The 21,890-nt window shown below is 35.4% G+C and overlaps 2 protein-coding genes across 2 annotated transcripts in view; both read left to right on the top strand.

The window, feature by feature from the left end:
• Positions 1-1,287: 1,287 nt before the first annotated feature.
• Positions 1,288-3,179, top strand: LOC142979357 (putative oxidoreductase SERP2049). The gene is made up of 2 exons (XM_076124222.1): positions 1,288-1,321; positions 2,297-3,179. Exon 2 carries the CDS (start codon positions 2,314-2,316, stop codon positions 3,100-3,102), a length of 789 nt encoding a protein of 262 aa, XP_075980337.1. The 5' UTR covers positions 1,288-1,321; positions 2,297-2,313; the 3' UTR covers positions 3,103-3,179.
• A 9,927-nt stretch (positions 3,180-13,106) lies between these two features.
• The window catches only part of LOC142979261 (beta-1,4-N-acetylgalactosaminyltransferase bre-4-like), a 254,522-nt gene continuing 245,738 nt past the window's right edge, over positions 13,107-21,890 (top strand). Inside the window, exon 1 of the mRNA XM_076124092.1 lies at positions 13,107-13,386. The gene's annotated coding sequence lies outside the window, so the exon portion shown is untranslated. The remainder of the gene's footprint in view (positions 13,387-21,890) is intronic.

The raw sequence follows: 21,890 nt of genomic DNA, 5'->3' as shown, positions 1-21,890 counted from the left end.
CTTGAAAAGATAATATTTAATAATAAAAAATAGATAATTTCATTAATGTGTGAATTTGTTTTTGTTAACATATTTGTAACGGATAACAATAGCATATTATCAATACAAACTGTTTGTCAGTTTTGTTTTTTTAATGAGTTTGTTTACATCAATAACTAATTATGTAGAATGTAGATACATGAATAATACAATGACATATATGTATATATGTTACTGTAAAAGCCCGGACTGTGGTAAATCCTAAGATTTTCCGGTATATCCTAAGATTTACCAACTCTTAATGGTAAAAGTCCGAACAATTCTTTTATTTCGAACTTTTACCCCTATTCACTTGGTAAATCTTAGGATATACCTCAGGGGCAGGTAAATGTAGCTAATATAAAATAATTTTATAGTTATAAAGAAGGAGTTTTGGGCAAACCGACATGGGTAGGTTAGGTTAGAAGGCTGAGGTGGGAGCGAGCGAAGCGAAGCTCCCACCTCAGCCTTCGTGGTTATTTTTTTTTTAACCACCCATAAGGAGGAGCCCCGCGAAGCGGGGCTCCGGCGACATCTTCAAACTCTCATTATAACTATATTACGGCATATAATTATATCCCTAGCAATATCATTATATTACGGCTCAAACACATGATAATCAACTTTTACCGTGTCGTAATGTAAATCCTAAGATTTGCCAATTAAATGGTGGTAAAAGTTCGAAATAAAAGAACGTTCGGACTTTTACCGTTGAGAGTTGGTAAATCTTAGGTTTTACCGGAAAATCTTAGGATATACCACAGTTCGGGCTTTTACAGTAACATATATAACTTATGCATGTTAGACTACTTCCGTGGCAGGGCTGGTAGTGCATCCAGCAGTCGTTGATCATGAGGTCTCGGGTTGGATTCGCGGGTTGGGCAGCGTTACTAATATTTTCTAGTTTAATTAAGAATATTTTTCAATAGGGCTAGGAGGCGAGCTAGGGTTTGTAACGTGCCCGGTAGATGGCAATAGGCTCGCCCCCTATTACATGGTACAAACATTGTTAAAAGTATGTGAATGTAAATGAAGCAATGTAAGTTTTGGTCTCTGCCTAAAATAAAAGGCATGAATTTAAACACATTTTTCAAAAAATCTATTACATTATAAAAAGTTAATAAGATTCAAACAAAAACCTCGTTGCGTTTAATTACTAGATTATTAATTAGTTGTGCGTCAACCCCTGGGAAAATATTTATTGTTGTTATATTATTTTGTATGAATTAAAACTAATTGCTTAGTTCACTTTATTTACTGTACTTTAGTTTTAAATCAAGCCTCATTCAGTTCGCTTCGCTTTGTAAGTTATCTTTACTGTTATTATTTTATTAAAACAGTATATAAGTATATGCATATTTAATTAATCATCACTCACCACATAAGTCATTTCTCATTCTTTCACGTCAAAACGGCTCAACCGATTTGGATAATATTTGAAAGGAGGACCGAATGATCACCCGAGTCATACCGGCTATTGTTTCCACGAGACTGTGAACAAAGCCACGGTTTTCAGTTTCATATTTAGTTTTTTTATTTCCTATGAGTTGTATACAATTCCTTGAGTTTATATATTTCCGGTAATTAATAAATAATTTTACATTTATTTGTATTTATACGGTTTAAGATTGTGAATGAAGAATTTGGCTAAATTATATATTCTCTTGTGAAATTGGTAGTTCCCGTCATAAGTGTTCCAAGGAAACAATTAAATTAGATTCAAAGACCTTACTATAATCAGCGAAAACGAATATTCGTTGAAATGTCATTAATTTGTAAACAAAAGCGTTACAACATGTTGGTCGAACTATGATACAAGAAAATAAGTCATGCTTTTTTAGTACTGCCTACTACGTGCCATGATAAAATAGAGGTAGGTCATAAACGAACATCTTCAATATTTACCAAAATTTCGTTTTCATTAATTTCTTTTCATTAAATTCTCCCAATACAGACTATTTATGCTTAACGTCTCCAATCACAAACATTGTGTACAATCTATAATAGAATACGGGAATTAACGTGAACACGCATTTTCCGCACTCGCCGTGGTCGCAGGCTGCGACCACGGCGAGTGCAACCTGCGCCGAAACGTTAGGCATTTTAAGGTAAAATGCGTGTTCGCGGTAATTCCCGTACTCTATTATACATTAAACATGCAACGCGAGAGTTTAAAAGTTATGATTATGTACAATCCTTTAAGAACTAATAAATATATATTTTTTTTTTCATAAATCATTGTAGGCCCTCAGGTTTATTAATCTGTTTTTGTCTGCAGTTCATCAATTTACTACCATGATCTTCAATAACAAAGTGGTTATCGTGACTGGAGCCAGTGCGGGTATTGGAGCCGCCATTGCTGTAAAATTCGCTGAAGAAAAAGCAACTATCGTACTAGTAGCAAGAAATGAGAAAAGACTATATTACGTTGCGGAGAAATGTCAAAACCATGGATCGAAAACTCTAACCATCGTCGCTGATTTAACGATAGACAGTGATATTGAAAACGTTATTAAAATGGCTGTAGATATGTTCGGAAGAATTGATATTTTAGTCAATAATGCTGGGACTATTGCAGCTGCAGCAGTATACGAAGAGAACGCCATGAAAGTGTTTGATAAACTTATGTCAATAAATCTAAGACCTGCTGTCTATTTGACCAATTTAGCTTCTCCATATTTGATCAAAACTAAAGGAAATATTATAAACATATGCAGTATTTCTTCGACCGATCCTATAGCTGATGGTTTATCAGCTAACTGCATGTCTAAAGCGGCTATGGATCAGTTCACGAAGTCTGCTGCATTAGACCTTGGGCCTAAAGGAGTTAGAGTCAATTCCGTGAATCCAGGCCCAGTAAGAACTAATATTATAGAGAATTTAGGTATCAGTAAAGGTGATGTTGACAAAGTTTGGAAGAAGTGGGAAGAAAGGGGTGTTTTGGGAAGGATTTCGGTACCGGAAGAGATCGCAGATATGGTGGTATTCTTAGCCAGTGATAAAGCTAAAGGAATAACAGGTACTTCGCATGTTATTGACAACGGAGTGCTTTTGAAAAGAAATTTTGATCTTGTTGAATATTAATTAATTATATAATGTTAATTTATATGTGTTTTTGTTTTTTGTACATGGTTGTGTTTGCGTCATTATTGTTGTCTATAATGTGCAATAAAAAAATATAATTATACGTTGTTATTCTTAATAATTATTCATTTTAATATTCGTATTAAATAAACATGATAAACATAGTCATTTGAAAAGGCATACATAAATACATAAAATTATTTTCCCCGTAGGAGCAAGGTTGGTAGGGCGGGTAGGCAAAGACACTTACACACTATACAAACTTCCTGAATTTGAACAGAGTCTATAAATAACTAAACTAATGATTATCTAGAAACATTAACAACTCTTGAAAAGATCTTGTTAAAACTAATTAAATTCTACTAAGAGAAAATAATAACAATAAGATCTATAAAATATCTGACAGATATTTTCACAGTTCTGACAGTCACGATGTTTAGCAGAAACGTTATCTGACACTTTTGTTACTTGTTCTAATGGTAGAGAATACCAAAAACTTAACTGACTTAAGGTCAAAACTTCCTCGCTCAGGAGGAGACCCTTGCCCTGCAGTGGGATAGTTGGAGTCGGCTTCCAGTCTCACCAGATGCGGCTGAATACCAGTATTGTACATGGAGCGAGAGCCTAGGACCTCCACAACCAAGTTTTACCAGTCTGACCAATGGGTATACGATACCCATTGGTAAGACTGATTGTCAGATTTTAGGCTTCTGACTGCTGGTAACGACCGTCAAAGCTCTTCGAAAATGACAGCCGGGACCTAGAATTTAACGTGCCTTTTGAAAAACATATTGGATGGCTATGATATTGTTCATGTCGCCATGGTATTTGTTCATGCGTTAGGTAGATATATGTCATCAATCCACCTGACGGCCGTAGCCGTGATGTTCTCCTTGCGAGGGTTGACTTCCACCACGAAGTGGGCGAACAGACGGTGAATGGCCTTAGAGATCAAGTTGTACTTCAAGTCGGAGAGTCCATCTTGTTTGTATCTGTACATGGCTCGCGCGAGGAGGCGATACCTGTGGTGAAAAAAGGAAATACCATTAGTCCATAACATTACAATTTTTCCTATACAAGACAGCATAGAAATGCCTCCATATATAGTTTTAAAGTGGTCGATGAGACGTTTTTCAGGGCCAAGCTACATACTTCAATACTACCGGGCTACAGCAAAGAATATTATTCTAATACAAATTAGAAATAATCAACAGACATTTGTCCAACCTGAGAAACGATTTGTATCGTAAATCTTTTTTTTAACCAGTGGCTGGCCCACTGTTAGGATCTGGGTCTCCTTCCAAACGAGGGAGGAGACATTTAAAAATCGATGACTACTGTCTAGTCATACTATAAAATAATAATAAAAAGCTTGTCAGGCTTAGTATCTTGTGATTTAGTGAGACACAAAGAGGTTACACGCAGTGCAGACTCCCAAGGGTAACTACTAGAGGACATGTTATTAAGCAACGTATTAAAATGTAAAAGATTACAATCTTACCGCGCGGCTCCCGGTTATACTTAATTAGATCCTGTTTAATATAAATAAGGTTGCCTAATTTTGGAGTTCTTTATTATTCTGCCCGAAGGGAATTAGTTATACTAATGAACTGGCTTAAGTACCGAACAAAGGGATACGAACATAAGTAGCAAGTTTTCACAATAATAGGCAGGGTTGATCACCGCCGGATAAGTATCGGTTACCTTAACAAGTGGAATTTTGATCCCGTCACTTTCTTTAGTGCGAAAGACCTTAGGATCGGAGCAGCTAGAATTAAAAATAATGGCGCCGCTGCGTGCATTTTACTCTCTTTCTGACAAAAGGTCTGACAACAGAAAACGATGAAGTGGTGGAATAATGCGAATAAATTGGGTTTCTTGTTATCAATATATTTATTTATTCGATTCCCACAATATTCTTTGCTTGACCATCGAACAAGTAAATTCTGTGAAATACTAAACCTGATCTTATTCCGTGGTACTCGTTTATGTAGCAGTATGGTGTAAACGCCAATACTCCTGTTGTACCTCACGACTGGATATCCCGCCGCTTTCAATCTGAAACAGTATTACTAATTGACTATTTTAAAGTTAGAGGACTTGTATGTAAAACGTAATTACGAAACGAAATATACATACCAAAAGCAAAACAAGAACTTTGCTTTATTAAAAAACAGTACGTTTTTTACTAGAATGGTATAAAGCGACGTGCATTTTAAGACTAAATATTATATTATTTTGTATATTTCTTATCAGGTGCAAATGTGATTTCGAGGAAGATGTTTTCATACATTTGCTGTAACTAGGAGACATTTTCTACTACTTATTTATAAGTCTGGAAAATGGTGTATCTATACTATCTATACTAATATATAATATTATAAAGCTGAAGAGTTTGAACTTTGTTTGAACGCGCTAATCTCAGGAACTTCTGATCCGATTTGAAAAAATCTTTCAGTGCTAGATAGCCTAATTATTGAGGAAGGCCATAGGATATATATAATCACGCTACGACCAATAGAAGCGGAGTAGCAACGAAAAATGTTACAAAAACGAGGAAAATTATGACGCATTCTCTCTTATGTGACGCAAGCGAAGTTGCGCGGGTCAGCTAGTAAAAAATAAACAGTGTAAAATATGTTTTGCTTTGTGTACCTTACCAAATAAATAAGTTATTTTTAAAGAGTACCTCCAAAACATATCATTGTCTTCGGCTCCCCATCCAGGGTAGAGGTTGGAGTAACCGTTGGCTTTCTCAAACATCTCCATAGTCATAGACACGACGCCACCGAACAGCGAATCGAATTCGTAGCGGTAGTTCATCCTTATAACAATACGAAACAGTTTATAACGTAAAGTTCAGCTATAGTATAATATAATTCTGGTTTTCTGTAGCCTAATTTGCCCTGTATTTTATAACTTAGTTTCGGCGTCCATTATCCGCATCGATAACGAGCAGGATCCTTAAATATAAGCGCGTATTGCCGGAACCTATGTCTTGGCATACTTGAGGTTTTAACAACATAACATATAACTGGAGGCGTTACAGCAAGCTCAGTACTACTAGCCTAGTACAGCCATAATCGACCAATTTCGTATGAAAAACTGATCAGCGCCTTTACCGTAATCGACAAGAACCATTTTTAAAAAGTAATTTTATACAACCAACACTATACAATAGTAGCACGATTGTTTGACATTTAAAATGTACTGGAAAAAAGTTTCTACGACGCTAGAGGCGCTGATCTGATATTTATACAAAATTTTTCGATAGTTATCCGGTTGTCGATACTCGATAGCAGTAGGGAATCGGGATATAGTACCGAGTGTAGTAAATCGAACTACACAGGATATTCTCTTAGATTAAAGCGAGAACGGCAATCACAAAAAAGATGGCTTTAGCATATTCTGCGTCATTTACTTTATAATTTACCCAGTTTTTTTGTCACGAAAGTAATGGTCGTCTATAGCAGCGCTCATGTGCCTCGGCAGCGTGGGGCACGTGTACAGGATCTCTAAGTTAGTTGGAATTAAGTCCAGGTCGTGGAACACCACGCAATGGAACTTCTTCAACCTGCGCACTTCTGTAAACCCAGCGTTGTAGAGACGACCTTTGTTGAACGAGTCGTTTCCTGTAAAAATAAAAAGTAATCTATGACTGTTAAGTGGGTGATAGACGTACGAACTTCAAGGAAACGGTTTGTAAGATCGCGGACTAACTCGGCTCGACTTCGGTGACACACGAGAAGATGGCTCACACTGTATTGCGATGTCGTCGAAGGAAGAAGCTTAGACGTGTTATTTAGGAATTATCAAAAAATGTAGGTAAAGCGCTGGCAAAAAATGCGACTCACGGCTCGCAGTGCTGCCACACGTACAAGCCGTGACGAGCACACGTCTCGCACTCGCACGTCTATCACCCACTTTACATTGATGGGCACAACTTCTCTAACAATAAAGGAGTTCGACGCTAGGCTGTACCGAAAGTTATAACATCAGATTCCAGAATAAATAGGTTGCGGAGTTTTCATCTCTTCAAGAACTGCTATCAAAAATTTCGATTGAGATTGTTTCTCATGTGAGATGTGTTTCAGATTGTTACTAATATATTTTAACGATTATTTCTTTCTGAGGCGCTCATAGTTCTCTTCATAGTTGTGATTACGGGTCGGTAGACGATCTGTGGGTTAAGCAACGACTGGATGGGTCATTCCAAAGATGGTCCCCCCTGAGTGGTATTGCTTACTCTAGTTGAGCGTCTCTGCGTGCTACGCAGAGTACGATTAAAGTTTATCTATGTAGGAGACACCAAAATTTTACTTACCGTATTGTTCAACGATGAATATTTGATAAAACAGTTGTTGTTTCATTAGAAACAAATGAATGTTATACAGGAACGTGTCCAAATTCTCCTTGCGATCTCTGTTCATATACAACAAAAGTGATTCATATTATAAATCTCACACGCTAGCATACTATATGCTAGGTATGCTAAATGCTTAACTATTCGGATAAATGCGAAAATAGCTGTGTCTGTTTGTCTGTAACATACTTATGGTTAATCTTATCATTCGATTGTTATAATTAAATTACGGAATAGTCAAAACCAATTTTGAAATTAATTTAAGGTGTCAATACGGGAGTTAAAAATAAAAATGCCAGTTAAAAATACCTTTTTTAGCATACATTTTTATTAATATAGGTATAATATTAATGTCAGTATTCGGTACGAAGTCGGGGTCACCATAAAGCTAAACACATTATATAGGGGTCAATGACTGCCTCCGTGGCGCAGTGGTTTAGGTCACCACGCCGCTACCATTGCGTCGGGAGGTCGTGGGTTCGATTCCCACACGGGACAATTATTTGTGCGATCCATAAATAATTGTTTCGGGTCTGGTTGTACATTGTGTCCGTTATTTGTATGTTTGTAAAAGTCCCCGCGACACAATAGCAATTCTTAGTGCGGGAGTTGTCTTTAAAAAAATATATATATATGGATATCATTGTATTATAATTAATCTATTTTAAGTTATTAAATTACATACCGATACGGGACAATGATGGCAACATTGTGAACTGGCGTGCAGTTTTCAGGCGAATAGTAACCTCCCCACTGTACTGAAGGCAAGTCCCTATTCAATTCACCAAACACAGAGTACACTTCTGCAAGACTTCTCGTCGTTACATTGAAACGACCTGAAATCATTTTAATATTATTATTCGACTATCTTTAGTCTATCTATCAAAAAATATTTAATACTAATGGCCCGTTAAGGCTTCGCTTGGCTTAAACAGTTATTCTCCTAAAAAAACCTATACAATCTTTGCACATAAACCTTCCTCTTGAATCACCCTAACTGTTTATTAAAAAACCTTCAAAATCCGTTATGTAGTTTTAAGAAAGATCTAAACGTACATACATGCGACTTTTCTTTATACTATGTAGTGATCTTTAATTTTACTAATATTAGGAATAAATCCGAAATATTGTAGGTAGGAATGTTTATAAATATGATTGTATATAAACTATATTGACGGTGGAACGTGTGTGTTATTCATAGACCTCTGCCAGCATCTTCGGGTTAGCGAGACGTTATAAGAAAAGTATCTACAATTCACTTACCAGTCAGTTTAGGAGTTTTACATTTGGACAATTTGTCTGAATGTATGTTATCGCCGTATATACCTTAAAATAAGCACACATTATAAAAGTAAGTTGTAAAATATTGTGCGTACCAAATTAATTGTAGGTACGACTAAAGTTATAAAGTTTTACTTCAGAACCTTTAAACCCTTAAAAAAAATTGTTTATTACTTATTTTCATCTTACATATTGAGGGGCATGCTACAGTTATTAGTTAAAAGTATTGTCTCAAATATTGTTTGACCTTACACGACGAGTATTGAAGCAGATTCTAGCCTGCAACTACGTTCAGGCAGTGTAGAAATGACTAGCAAACCAAGTTAAACTGCTTGATCGTCAATTCCCGTACAGTATTATTCAGAAAATTATTTTTACACTTTTTCACTTCAAAATTGGTCTTACCCGTAAAATTTTGACCATGATGTAAAGCCTCCTCTTTATGATAGAAATACAAGACAACTAAAAATATTGCTGCGATAATCCAATTAATGTATCTTTTTCTGTTCTCTTGAGGCCCACAGCGGTCTAATGGTGGGTATCTAAAAGGCGCCATTTTAGTAGTCCGTAAAAGATGAAAATTTCACTGTGATGATTCTTGCAACAAATTGAGTAATCCTCGGTGCAACAGATTCCAGAACCCTGCACTTAGGGAGTGCTGTCATTGGATACTATATACGTTGATTAATCATTGATTGATCATAATTAATGCTGTTTGAAATCACTTAATTATCTTTACAAATTGTTAAAATTAAAACGCTAGTCTACGGCAAAAAGAAAATTAACAATATTTTCGTACGATTTTCACCACAACCAAACAGTAACTGAAGTAAAACTCAATTACATGACATAAGACGTATATTTTTATTGTAAACATAGGATGTATACGCATACTTTATTCAATTTACCTTAAACTTGAACCCAAACCATATTTAAACAATTTATTTTAATGTCCACTACTAAGTTTAAACTCCAAAATGTTAATGTTACAGTATTGCCGCCATTTTGGGTGGCCCATTAAACAATAACGTCTATTACAAAAGGCTATAAGTAAAGCAAATATTGTCTATTTATATGAATGGCGGGAGGGCAAACATCGCAAATTGCTTCGTCTTACAAAGTTGGGAAGTTATCAAGCCTCGCAGCCCCCAGTATTGTGTCTGTCCGATTGTTTCCGGGATTAATTCCCGCCATTTAGCGCGCCGTCGTAACGGAATCGAAGTTGTGCACCGGAAATAGAGGATTTAGCGCCCCAGCCACCCTGAGCGTTCTACCTACTTCATTTACCAATTGCTAGGTTTCAAATCTAGTTCGTTTTACGATTCGTATGCTCTAATTAAATAGCAAGTATGTTCTGATTAGTCACGAGGCTCCAGTTAGCTGCTGAAATGACGATAGTTTTGTTGTAGATACTCATGATAGAATGACTAACTCATTGAGTTATAAGAAGAGAGTACGCGCTCACTATATATCAAGAAGTGATGAAAACATGTATTTTTAGAATTTGCAATTTTCCATAATATCTATACTATACTATAATATTATAAAGCTGAAGAGTTTGTTTGTTTGTTTGTTTGTTTGAACGCGCTAATCTCAGGAACTACTGGTCCAATTTGAAAAATTCTTTCAGTGTTAGATAGCCCATTTATCGAGGAAGTTATAGGCTATATATCATTACGCTACGACCACTAGGAGTCAAGCAGCAGTAAAAAATGTTGCAAAAACGGGGAAAATTTGGCACATTCTCTCTTATGTGACGCAAGCGAAGTTGCGCGAGACAGCTAGTTATTTATATTTCCAAAAAAGCGCAAAATTTGTATAAAATGTAAATTTTGTACCAGGTTTTAAACGTAACAAGTACGCGTACAATGCTTGCAGGCACAACTTAAGTACCTAGATTGCAACTGCAATAAAACAGTTTTCTGAACAAAAACGTTTTAAGCCTCTAATCCTTCGAACAGGAAACAAAACGGTTCCTATATTTCGGTGTTCACACTAGTTTTGTTCGGCCATTTGCTGGATTTTTCATTTTACGGCCGTTTTTCCAGCGTTTTCAGCAAAAAAAGAACAATGGGTGTGTATGTAGGTGGTTCGTTGAGCCTTTTGGTCGTATATCATTCGAATCGCTATAGCGCGAGCGTTCACTGGGAATATTCTTTGAAATATTGAGCGTTCGGGCCGTAGGCTGAATACAATATAATCTGTGCTTCATTGTATGCTCGTTGATTATACCTTGTGTTGCCAGCCCCAAATCTCTGTGACCCATTGTTTGTTATTCATGTTTCATTTGCGAATATTTTTGAAGAAACTCGTATTATTGCTCGTTTCATTTTTCGCTTCACTATTTTGAGCCCTACCGTAAGTATTAAGCGCCTGAATTTCACCTACGCGCGATTGTCCTCTAGGTAAAAGTTGACTTTCTTGTAGGCACTCGTGAATAACTTTTTACAACTCACAAAATTATATTAAGTCTTAGGCTTGCGTATTTGCATAAATAAAAAAATCTTGACTGTAAAGATTTTACGAACGTCTATAAAATAACTTCTGAATTTCTTAAAGGTTGCAAAAACTAAATTTGGGGACCTAGAATCCTAGCCACTTGGGAAATTTAGGAGAAAATTAAACCAGCGATCTGGTTGAAATAATCCTACAGTGTTTTTTTTTCTTTCTTCAAACAATACATAGCTAAGTACCTACCTACCTATATTTTAGATAACTATTGCGATTTAGGTTTATTAATATTTTTAAAAAAGTAGGTAATTGTGTGAACTGTTTACATACGCATGGGCTCTAAGACCCTCCAAAGGATTTTATTGATATTCATTGTAACAGTCATATAAATGACACATGATAAACAAGTAGTTTTTTTTTCTTCTTATTTCACAACACGGTATAGGTTACAGTATTTTCTTTTGGAAATTAAAAAGTATATTACACTTATTCTTCTTCTTATTGTAGGGTTAGTGGTCAACCTAGTGCCAAAATTGTTCAAGCCCCCCGCGCCCTAAGACCATTGACATGGCTTAACGACTGTTGACTTAATTGACAACAACCGGGACCGACGTTTTACGTGCCCTCCGAAGCACGGAGACGCCCAGTTCAAATACCACTATGCGGTCACCCATCTATAGCATGATAGCGCCAAGAGTTGTTTAACCCACAGATCGTTCACCGACCGGTGAGCACAACTGGCTATGGGTGTCTCAGTATTATAGCTACTACATATATTAAATTTATGGCCACTGGCACACTGGTATCGGAACAGGGTTTTGAGTACCGAAATCAGGAATCCAGAGCCAGAAACCGAGAAGTAGGTACCGCTTTTGCATCAAGCCCTTGAACCGGTTGCCCAACGCAAACCTTTAGAGACGTTGAACGAGGCTGTTAGCTATCAGTTCTTTTATATTATTATTTATTTGTAGGGTAAGTATTGTATGAACCTCCGGGTAACGGAATTGGGACTTCCGTCGCCCACAGGAGAGGTGAGGTTCCCAAGATAGGTGATGGGCGGGTGGTGTCACGTCCATCGTCTATGGTGTTTGATGCCGTCGCTATCCACCCAGGCGGCATCACCCAAGGTAGGGCCCCCCTACAGGGGGCGAGCCGCGCATGGCGTGCGTCTTGCGGTACTAGCTTATTGCGGTTATCCCGGCGCACGTCTTTGCGGAAGCGGTTGGACACTCGTCAGGTTTTTAGTGGGCTCTACGGCGGACCACATACCCCGTTTGCGCAGTCCCAGTGCGACGGGGACCTAGCGACCCCGATTGGTTTCCCTGACGAAAAAAAAAATGTATGTAGTAATGAATTGCTTAATATTAAACGTCTTTTCATCTGCAATACCCTATGAGTAATGTTTAACACTACGTGAGGATTAACGAGGTTATTAAATATATTACTAGATGTCGCTACTTTACTTTGTTGTCTTTTGTAGATTACTTCGATGAAGTAACACACCATTATAAAATTAAATAATAAATATAAACATAAAAATGAAAACAATATGTATTTTGGAAATAAAATTTAAATGGATACAAGACATTTCATCGTACGATGTGAAAATTCCTTGCGTACTTCGGAACGGGTGTTTAGTGTTGCCAAGTAATTTTGGTTACCTTTACTTATTGGAACCTTGAGCCAGGGGCTATTAGTTTTATGGTTAGTCTTGTACGTTTCTTACAACTACAAAGTAAAATATCTTTTATTTTCATATATTATTTGATATTTAGAATTTAAAGTTGCACAATTTAAGCAATATGTTCAAATATACTTTGACATCTGAAGGAGATAAGGAAAATGGGAGAAGAATTCAATTGAGCTGGCAATATCGAATAGGACTTTTCGATAAAATGTCAGTTGAATATTGCGGTTTGCGGTAGACAGTGACGGCTCATGTGGTATTACCGCATTCACAATAATTCAGATTTTCGCACTTTCACCTATTTGTCATAACCGTATTGTGTAATAAGTAGCATTTTCGTGTTCGAGTTACATTACATACATTTGCTTAACAAACCCAGTGTTAATGATTTACAAAATCGTATAGCCAGTGTTTTTTTCATCTGAGACTTGTTTTTTTTTGTGATATTCATCAGATTTTTGGCGCAACTTGTTTCGAAAATTGTAACTGGACTGAATATAAGGTAAGAATAACATAGACATGTTTTATTCTTGTTTACAAATTATAATCAGAGAACGCGGCTAGTTCGAAGCGTTGTTCTAATTTTAGAAACCTGTTTTACAGATGTTTGTTATTATTAAGTAGTTGAGATCTACGTGTAAGTAAATAATACAATATGAGGAAATCAAAATAATAGTTTTAGAATTCAAATTATGGTACATTCTGTAGTGTTTATGATACTAGTTTTTTTTTAATTGCATGTATGTTGATAAGTCGTTTTATTGCCGGTTTCCGATTTGAATTTACGAGATTTAATCATAAATTATCGCTTACACTCATTAATTTGTGTTGTAAAGTTATTTGGTTATGTGATTCAATGTTATTGTTCAGTGAGTAGTGTTGTTTGTTCATTAAATTGCTTCTGTTTTAGCTAAAGTTGTGATATTACATCATTATGCCCTATAACTGAATTGATTCTCCCTTTAACCGAGTAAAAATAATTTATTTTGGTCTACAAATAATACTGTAATAAGAAAAGCTCTAACACACTAGAAAACCTTTTATAATATTTTTTCAATTTCTTCCACTCAAATAAGATATAAACTTATTTCATATATACAATACTCACAGAGTAATCTTTTATCATTTAAACCATAGAGATAAGGTCAAAAATTACAATACTTAAAAGTCCATAAAAAGTGATAATTACTAATAATTAATCAAACAACTTAAACAATAATCATAGACAATTTTAATCACTAGTTTTAATTTAATTTCTATATAGAGCTACATTAAACATCCAAAATTTTAACATGGAACAATGTCGCACACACGTGTTCCGCTGTTACCTAATACTACATTAATTTAGCACTCCAGTATTGATATGACCTCCACAAGGCAAGTCGTGTTGTCTCGAGGATGTAACCATTGAAGTGATTGCACTATAATTTCATTTAAATATTTCCTACGGCAACACTTCTAGGTGAATCATCCTAATTTTCCACTCATTCAGCCAATAAAAGGATGCTTTACAAATTCCTTGTTCTATTTCTAAATCTTTATTATTTTTTATTTTTTAAATCTTTTTGTAAACAAACCTACTAGAATAATATTGCTGAAATAATTCTGTATGTAACATTATCTTAATATTATATGAGTCATTGAAATATTTGCATAAAAATGTGCACAAGGTCATGCCAATTTTAGATTTCATATAATCATAGCTATTGTGACTAAAATATTTGATTCAGTATCACATCTATGAATAATCGTAAAAACTTTTCTAAAATGAAAAATCAATAAGCTATAATATTGCTTACATGTTAATAAAGTAAAATTGAAAGTTGTGTTCCATTACAGAGCCATTTAGACAGTAGTTAACCCCATATAGATCATAGATAAGTGTCATCCATTCAACCCATGCATAGTTAAATAGAAAAGTAAATTAGTTTTAAATAACTCTGGCCATTAATTGTCTATTGAATCAAAACTATTCTCTATCAATAAAAGGTTAAAGCTCATATTTGAAACTTTTTTTAAAACTTTTATTTCAGTTAGCTTTTACTTGTTTAATACTGTTTACTATGAAAAAAAAACACAACTTCAGCCAGTAATTAATTGTGACGATAAAAAATTAAACATTTTGTTTGAACTTGAAATTGTGTAAGCCTAGTGGTATAACACCGGCTACCTTTATGTTTAGTCTAGGTACGTCGCCGCCGTCACAACCGCGAAAATAAACCTTAGCGCGCGTCAATAAGGACCATTATCGATTAAAAACGTGTTCATTGCTCATTTGCATATTATTGTTATACATTAACATTAGTTAAATACGGACGTATGTTTGACCCCATCTTACCTTAACAGTGACGTCATCAAAGGTCATTTCTATTTACATGTAGATTATATCGTAAGTAAGATCTTTCACAAGGCCAAGTTGGTAGTTTACCGTACTTCTAAATATATCGCGTTTACCGTTTTACGCAGTTTTTTCGTACGAACGGGAGGGTTGATATTTAAATAGAGTTTATTTCCAGACGTAAGCCGTATACCGATTGTAGATAAACTTTCCTGTAGCCGCAGAATTTATTTCGTACTTTAGTTTATTACTTTCTTTACTGCTATTTATTGTTATAGTTTTCTGAATGTTGACGTCATTACCCACAAATCTCCGTCTGCTTAATCTGATTCTGACCGCAATATTGTATAATGTGACTTTTCCCTTTTGTCGATCGATTATCGCATATTTATCTTCTATCAATACGGGATTTAGAGTAAATTGTAGCGTAATCAAACCTGAATCTAACTAATCCCCCAACAAAAGTATTTTTGACGTAAGGTTTCATTGCAATTTCAGTTGTAATATTTTTTCCGCCCGATTACTTAAATTGAGGCATAGCTTGATAGACATTCCATATACTATTCGACGAGTACCAATTCAAAATTGTCCCTCAGATAGTTTTCTATAAAGAAAATTTGATCGTTGTATAATAATTACATCACATAATACTTGCTTTTTAAAGTAAATAGTATTGCGTGACTAACTTTCATTTATATGGTAGTAACATTTATGCTTTTTTCCAGTGCATTGTCTTTCCCAAGAAAGAAGTACCCACCTGCTTGGATCCTAACCTAGCTCCACCCCGGCTTGCATGGCGGGCTTCAAACTTAAAGCACTATCCTTGCTAACGATACTAATCGCATGCTTATTAACTTACAGCATGTATGTGTATGTGTTTGAACGTTTGAGTAACAAGAATAAACAGTTTTTAATAGGCAGCATATTCACCTATTAAGATTTTATGGAGATGTGGATTTTTGTGCGAAGTGGCAACTAGAGCGTATCTTTTTTACGAACGTTACTACAAAAATTGTTGAAATGATTTTAGAGGAATACGGATAGTTTTGCGGAATTTATTTTGACGTTCATCGCATTCTGCGCGGATTTCCGCATCTCCATCAATGCATGCTTTGTTTGTGTAATTGAAAATGAAATAAAGACGTTATTTTTATACTAACTCGATCTTTTATTCAGCATAGGTTGCGAACAATAGATGAGGTCAGGTAGGAAATGAAAAACGGATTGAATTTTCATGATTCAGTGGTTACTTTCCAACAATTGTGCGGTGATGGACGACAGACTGATATGCCACCTATTGTCCTATGTTGATTAGAATTGTACGATGGCATACATGCATCGTAATGAACATCGCACACAGTAGGGCTGCCTCTGGAACTGTACAATCCGTCTAATTTAAAAGTTAGTTTGTTCATCTTTGCTATTTTATCTTTCAATATGTGTCGCTATTTGTGACTATTACAACTATTACTAGGCGCCTTTACGAACTTTTTTAAAGATTAGATTAATATTTTTTGTGCTTAGTTCCCTTCACCGCTCTGTATGAAGTGGGAAGCTGGGTTTAGAGCTCTTAACTCTCCGTCACGTATGATTTATTGTTAAGTTTTAAGTAATTGGTATTCAAAATAAGGGTTTTAAGGGTTTTTTTTAGAACACAGTGGACCAATCTGGGAATATTCATGACTATCTTCCACATTTCCAATGTAGTATCTAGTCTTGTTGTTAGAAAACCCTCGTTACAGGGCGATTTAATTTTTTATTCATGCGTAAAAAGGACAGCGTGTGTCTCTTGAAATGGCGTATCTTAATGGTAACAGTGCGGTTGCTAATGTACCTTCGTTCTATGGCGTCGCATCATTGTTTCCGAAACGTGATTTTTATCCTAATGAGACCGCAAAATCGCTCGGTTGAACTCGCACGTGTTAAATCCACGTTTTAACGGCGAAATGCGACATTTTTGGCCGCTTTTCGGTAATTTTAATGTTGATAATGAACCCTGGGATTGTGCTGTAATTTCTGTGTATATTTTTCATTATAATTGTGTGCAATTAAACACACGAAAACTGAATTCTATAATATAGATTACTTGCCTCACCTCCGGCTGCTAACGGGAATTCCAATGTACATATTGAACAGAATTTTCCTGTTTGATTCACGTCATTTTAGTTGTCTGACTTACGGCTTATCTATATACATACATACTGCTATGTACTGTACATTATGCAATCTAAAATAAAATCGTAAGCAAACACATACATTAAGCTTTGTTCTTATGGTCGTACAGATAGAGAGAACGGAATCACCAGTGATATTTTCAAACTTTTTCATTCGTCCACATTCAATCGTTATGTACTTATTGTACGCCCTCAACACTATTAATTGTTATCCAACTGAATGGATTATAATTATGTCAACACACAGTTCCAATCGCTGGACCTAGGAGTCTGAAATATTGCATGAAGGTTGAATTTGATTAGTGTGCACGAAGGAAATATTTTTTCTTTTCTACTGATATTCTTCTCTATAAGATAATGAAAGTTTACATAGTGGATTTATCACCAGAAAATAATTCATTATAATAATATGTACTAATAAGACACAAGTCTTATTTACCTTTGTCAAGTTATAGATCTTCATTAGAATATCATAAATCTACGAAGGCTGCAATTTCAGGGAACTAGTAGCTTATTTAAATACAATCTAGAGCCATCCTGCCGATTTCTTGCTTGATTAGCATACAGGACGTCCTGTTGTATGCGTTAATCGGTACTGTACAAGGCTAACTTAGATTGTTATAGGGCTTGCTTGAATCTATTAGTGAGTAACTAATTATTAGTTAAGTTACTATTACGTAGCTACTCCTCTTGTAAGTTTAGTTATACTATTAGTTCTTTTGTTTTACGGCCTGACTCTGCCTCTGTGGCGCGGTCGGTAGCGAATCTAACTGCTGATCCTGTGGTATTGGGTTAGATATCCGGGTCGGGTAAAGTTTTTTCTAATTTGTGTTAAAATATATCTCAATGGTAGCAATAGCAATAGGCTCGAGTTTTACATGAGAGTAGGTAACATTTGTTATAAGCGAATCATGAGTGTGTTTACTACACCTCTGCCTACAACTTCGGGCATAACAGGCGTGATATGATATGATGATAGGTATGCGTTATATCATTCTACTTCACAAGGATCGCACACCTTAAGAACGTAATATATAATAACAATCTTCTTTGTGTTGCTAATTATACCTACGTTTCGCGATTTTAAAAAAAAGATGCGTAATATCAAAAAAATCGCATCTTAAAGTCACGTACATTTAATTCTATTTACTTAGTAAACATCTCATTTAGGAATCTAGAATCTTTGATTGTCTAACTTTCTTATTCTAACTAACAGTACAGCATGTAATTCCACGGAAAGTGCTCGCGTGATCTAGTGCACAGGCATGTTTTACCTACTCCTTCATTGTCCAACCTTGACATCGATGTATTTCGTATTGGCAACACTATTGATTCGTTCATGTCTGTTTTACGTCCGTCTTAAGAATTAGTGTGTTTAAGATATCTATTGACTTAAATAAGACTAAAATTAGATATACAGATAGCTTTACAAGTTGTAGTTAAGTCTCAGTTAAAATATGAATGTAAATATTGGTCAGATTAACAGGTGGAATTTTCTCAATTGTATTTTTTACATTTGCTGGCACATTATCCATCGGATAGATTACCCGACACATATCTATGAGTCGCAAGTGGCTCTAATTTAGCCACGCTTCTTCATACATTGGCTGTTTTCATTACCGTACCTAAATAGTGAAATGCCACTGAGTAAAAGAACATATTACATAGATTTATTTAGTAATCAACTTATCGTTATTGTTTTTGCTGAAAGAGTGTTATAAATAGTAATAAATTCTTAATATAACATAACTTTAGTTTTCTGCCAGTTACAGATTCGACATGAATGCGTTAGGTCGTTGACCCGTATAGCCTTTTGTGTTCAGTTTCTTAGAATAAACAAAAAAGTTTGTTAAACGGTTCTATATGAACTATTCGTAGTTCTAGAGCATTTTGTATAGGAATGTCTATTATTTGAATATGAATACTAGCATTAGTTGCATATTTTCTCTTTGTCTATCTTAAAGCTGTGAAGCATGATGATTATTTTGTTCTTGTTCCTGTATGTAGGTAGGCATACAGGCAGGTTTAAAATATGGTCTGAGCAAAACCCAGTGTCGTATCAAAATAAATTAGCTAACGACTGCGGCCTTTACTTTCATATGTAACTTATATTACCTTCTTTATGTAGGTTTATGGATGTTAAATAGGTAGGTATATCAAACTAGCCTTTGCCTAAGACTTTGTCCGCGTGACAGTATTTGAGCACAAAATTGAATCAAAATCCGTTGTGTAGTTTTCCCGTGATAAAGTAACTAACACCCAAACTTTAGCATTTATAATATTAGTATAAGAGTATTATCTGGATAGGGACATTAAATTAATGAAGAAATCTGATAGTTTCATTGTAGGTAACTCTGTAATACCTTTGCTTCTATGTAAGGAGTTTGTCCAAGCGTTAATTGAACATGCCCCGTGCTGTTTAATTAAATCATTACAAGCGCTAATGGAGGCTTAATGCGTAGCAACAGTTCCTGAGCCGTGTGTTTATCCACATCCGGCGATAGGTGGCGCTGTAATCATAACGTAGGTAATCCGACGTGATTTAATGGTTACGCACTTTGACATGTGGGTAGGTGGATATATTGAAGCGTAAGCTTTATGTTAGGACTATTGCACAAATTATTCCATTACTTGTTTTAAAAGTAAACCAGTTAGTCGCCAGTATCTTCAGTGAAAATTATAAGGTCATCATTATTACGTGTGTGACGTCATGGTTAGAGGTATTTATTCCACTTTCCCTCGTCGTGGTTCATTGTCTTACCGGGTAATTCTGATTGACCTGTGTTCAGCCTTTGCAGATGATTTAGGTAGCGTTAGATAGAAGAGTATTTGTATCAAGGGAGATCTTTCTTTGCGGCTTAAAAAGCCTGAGCGGGGATAACAGACGCAATCACATTTTTGGCTTGTTTTATTAAAATAATTGCAAATATTATATTTAGTTTTATGTATACACACTAGTAACTTACACGGTCATTTAATTCCGTACTAAGCATGACTTGAAAAAACATATATCGACAAATAATCAATGCATTAAATTTTATTACATAACAGAACACAATATTACCTCTTACAGTCTATTTATAACCTGTTCATGAAGATATGTTAGAGAGATCAGTTCAGGTGGAACAATATAAGGATGTTGTATCCTTCTAGACGGCCATTGTTATCTCCGAGGGTATCTCGATAAAGAACTAGTTACACGTCGCCGTTCTTTGTGAAGTTAACGGCTGCATTACGAAGAAGATTTTAGTACTTTTGCATTTTTTCGTGGAACAGCTAAAATGTGTGATATATTTTAGATGTTAACATGTTACAAAATTTAATAAAGTCCCCTCGCACTGTCTGTCTGTACGTGATAAACTCAAAATCTAAACTATGCAATTTGAATCAATAGATGGAGCGATATCCGAGAAATGTTAAAAGTGTGTAATTAATTGTTAAGACTGAGTAAAATAACTTAAACACGGGCGAGGTCAGGGTATGCCGCTACCTATTAATAAAGCTAATTCAATAGATCTTTCTCCTTCGAATATGATTAATCTTTATAATAATCCAGGCGTAGGTCCTTACTTTGAATCTATAGCTGGCCAACGGATCTTGCTCGTGACTAACGGCCGGATCTTCCTCTATGTTTAATGAAGTATGAACTATGGGGAAGTACTATAGTTCGACAACTTAGCAAAGAACCTTGTATGCAAGGTTCTCTACTAAGTTGTCGTACTAAAATAAATTTCCAAAGTTGATTTCCGAAAAAATGGCCAAATCGACGCATCTTTATGTTAAATTCCCCTTCAATAAAGTAATCTGATGGCAGAAAGCCCCTTGATATTGAATTGACAAGTGACTGTCGTTGTTTTACAAACAAGTTCAATATTTAGTCGATCAATTCTAACATAATGTGTTTGTTTACAAAACATTTAGCAGCTAGTTATGTCTAGAAAAATGTAACCTTGTGTACGAGTGTAAACAATAGTAATGAATACGACACGATATGCTATGTACTGGAGTGTGACGTCATAGTCTTGTTACACAACCTTCACCGCAATGCACATCTTACATCTTACAGATTTCGTTTTAAAAATCTCTTAAAAAATATTGTATGTACAGGCTGCTAAAATATGTTTGTAAACTGTCTCCGATGCGCAGTCGGTAGTAAGTGCGACTACCTGATTCAATTCCAGAGGCAAAATGCAATTAGTATTTTCTAACAATCTCAACATCAGTCTAATGTGACGGTGGCCTGTTTGTTTCAAAATTTTTTTTTAATCCTCAGAATGATGAATTATAATCTAGATTAATGTGCATGCTAATTGCTAAGGCTTTTTACTAAGTTATCGAACTATAAGTTCGAGGTCCACAGCAATAGATGTCCATGGATTATTCTTTGCGCACAAAATTGTGAAGTCTGTAGAGCTATTGAGTTCTTCAACAGGCGTTATCTTTCAAAACTATCCCGCCCTACGCCAATAAAGAAGAATTTATAAGTGGGCCGAA

The sequence above is a fragment of the Anticarsia gemmatalis genome, chromosome 16 (genome assembly GCF_050436995.1).
Source record: "Anticarsia gemmatalis isolate Benzon Research Colony breed Stoneville strain chromosome 16, ilAntGemm2 primary, whole genome shotgun sequence".
NCBI classification, from domain to species: domain Eukaryota; kingdom Metazoa; phylum Arthropoda; class Insecta; order Lepidoptera; family Erebidae; genus Anticarsia; species Anticarsia gemmatalis.
The sequence above is the reverse complement of the archived record's forward strand: the minus strand, read 5'-3'. Positions and strand labels throughout refer to the sequence as shown.

Coding starts and splice junctions, on each gene's coding strand:
- LOC142979357 (XM_076124222.1), top strand. CDS start 2,314: ATGATCTTCAATAACAAAGTGGTTATCGTGACTGGAGCCAGTGCGGGT.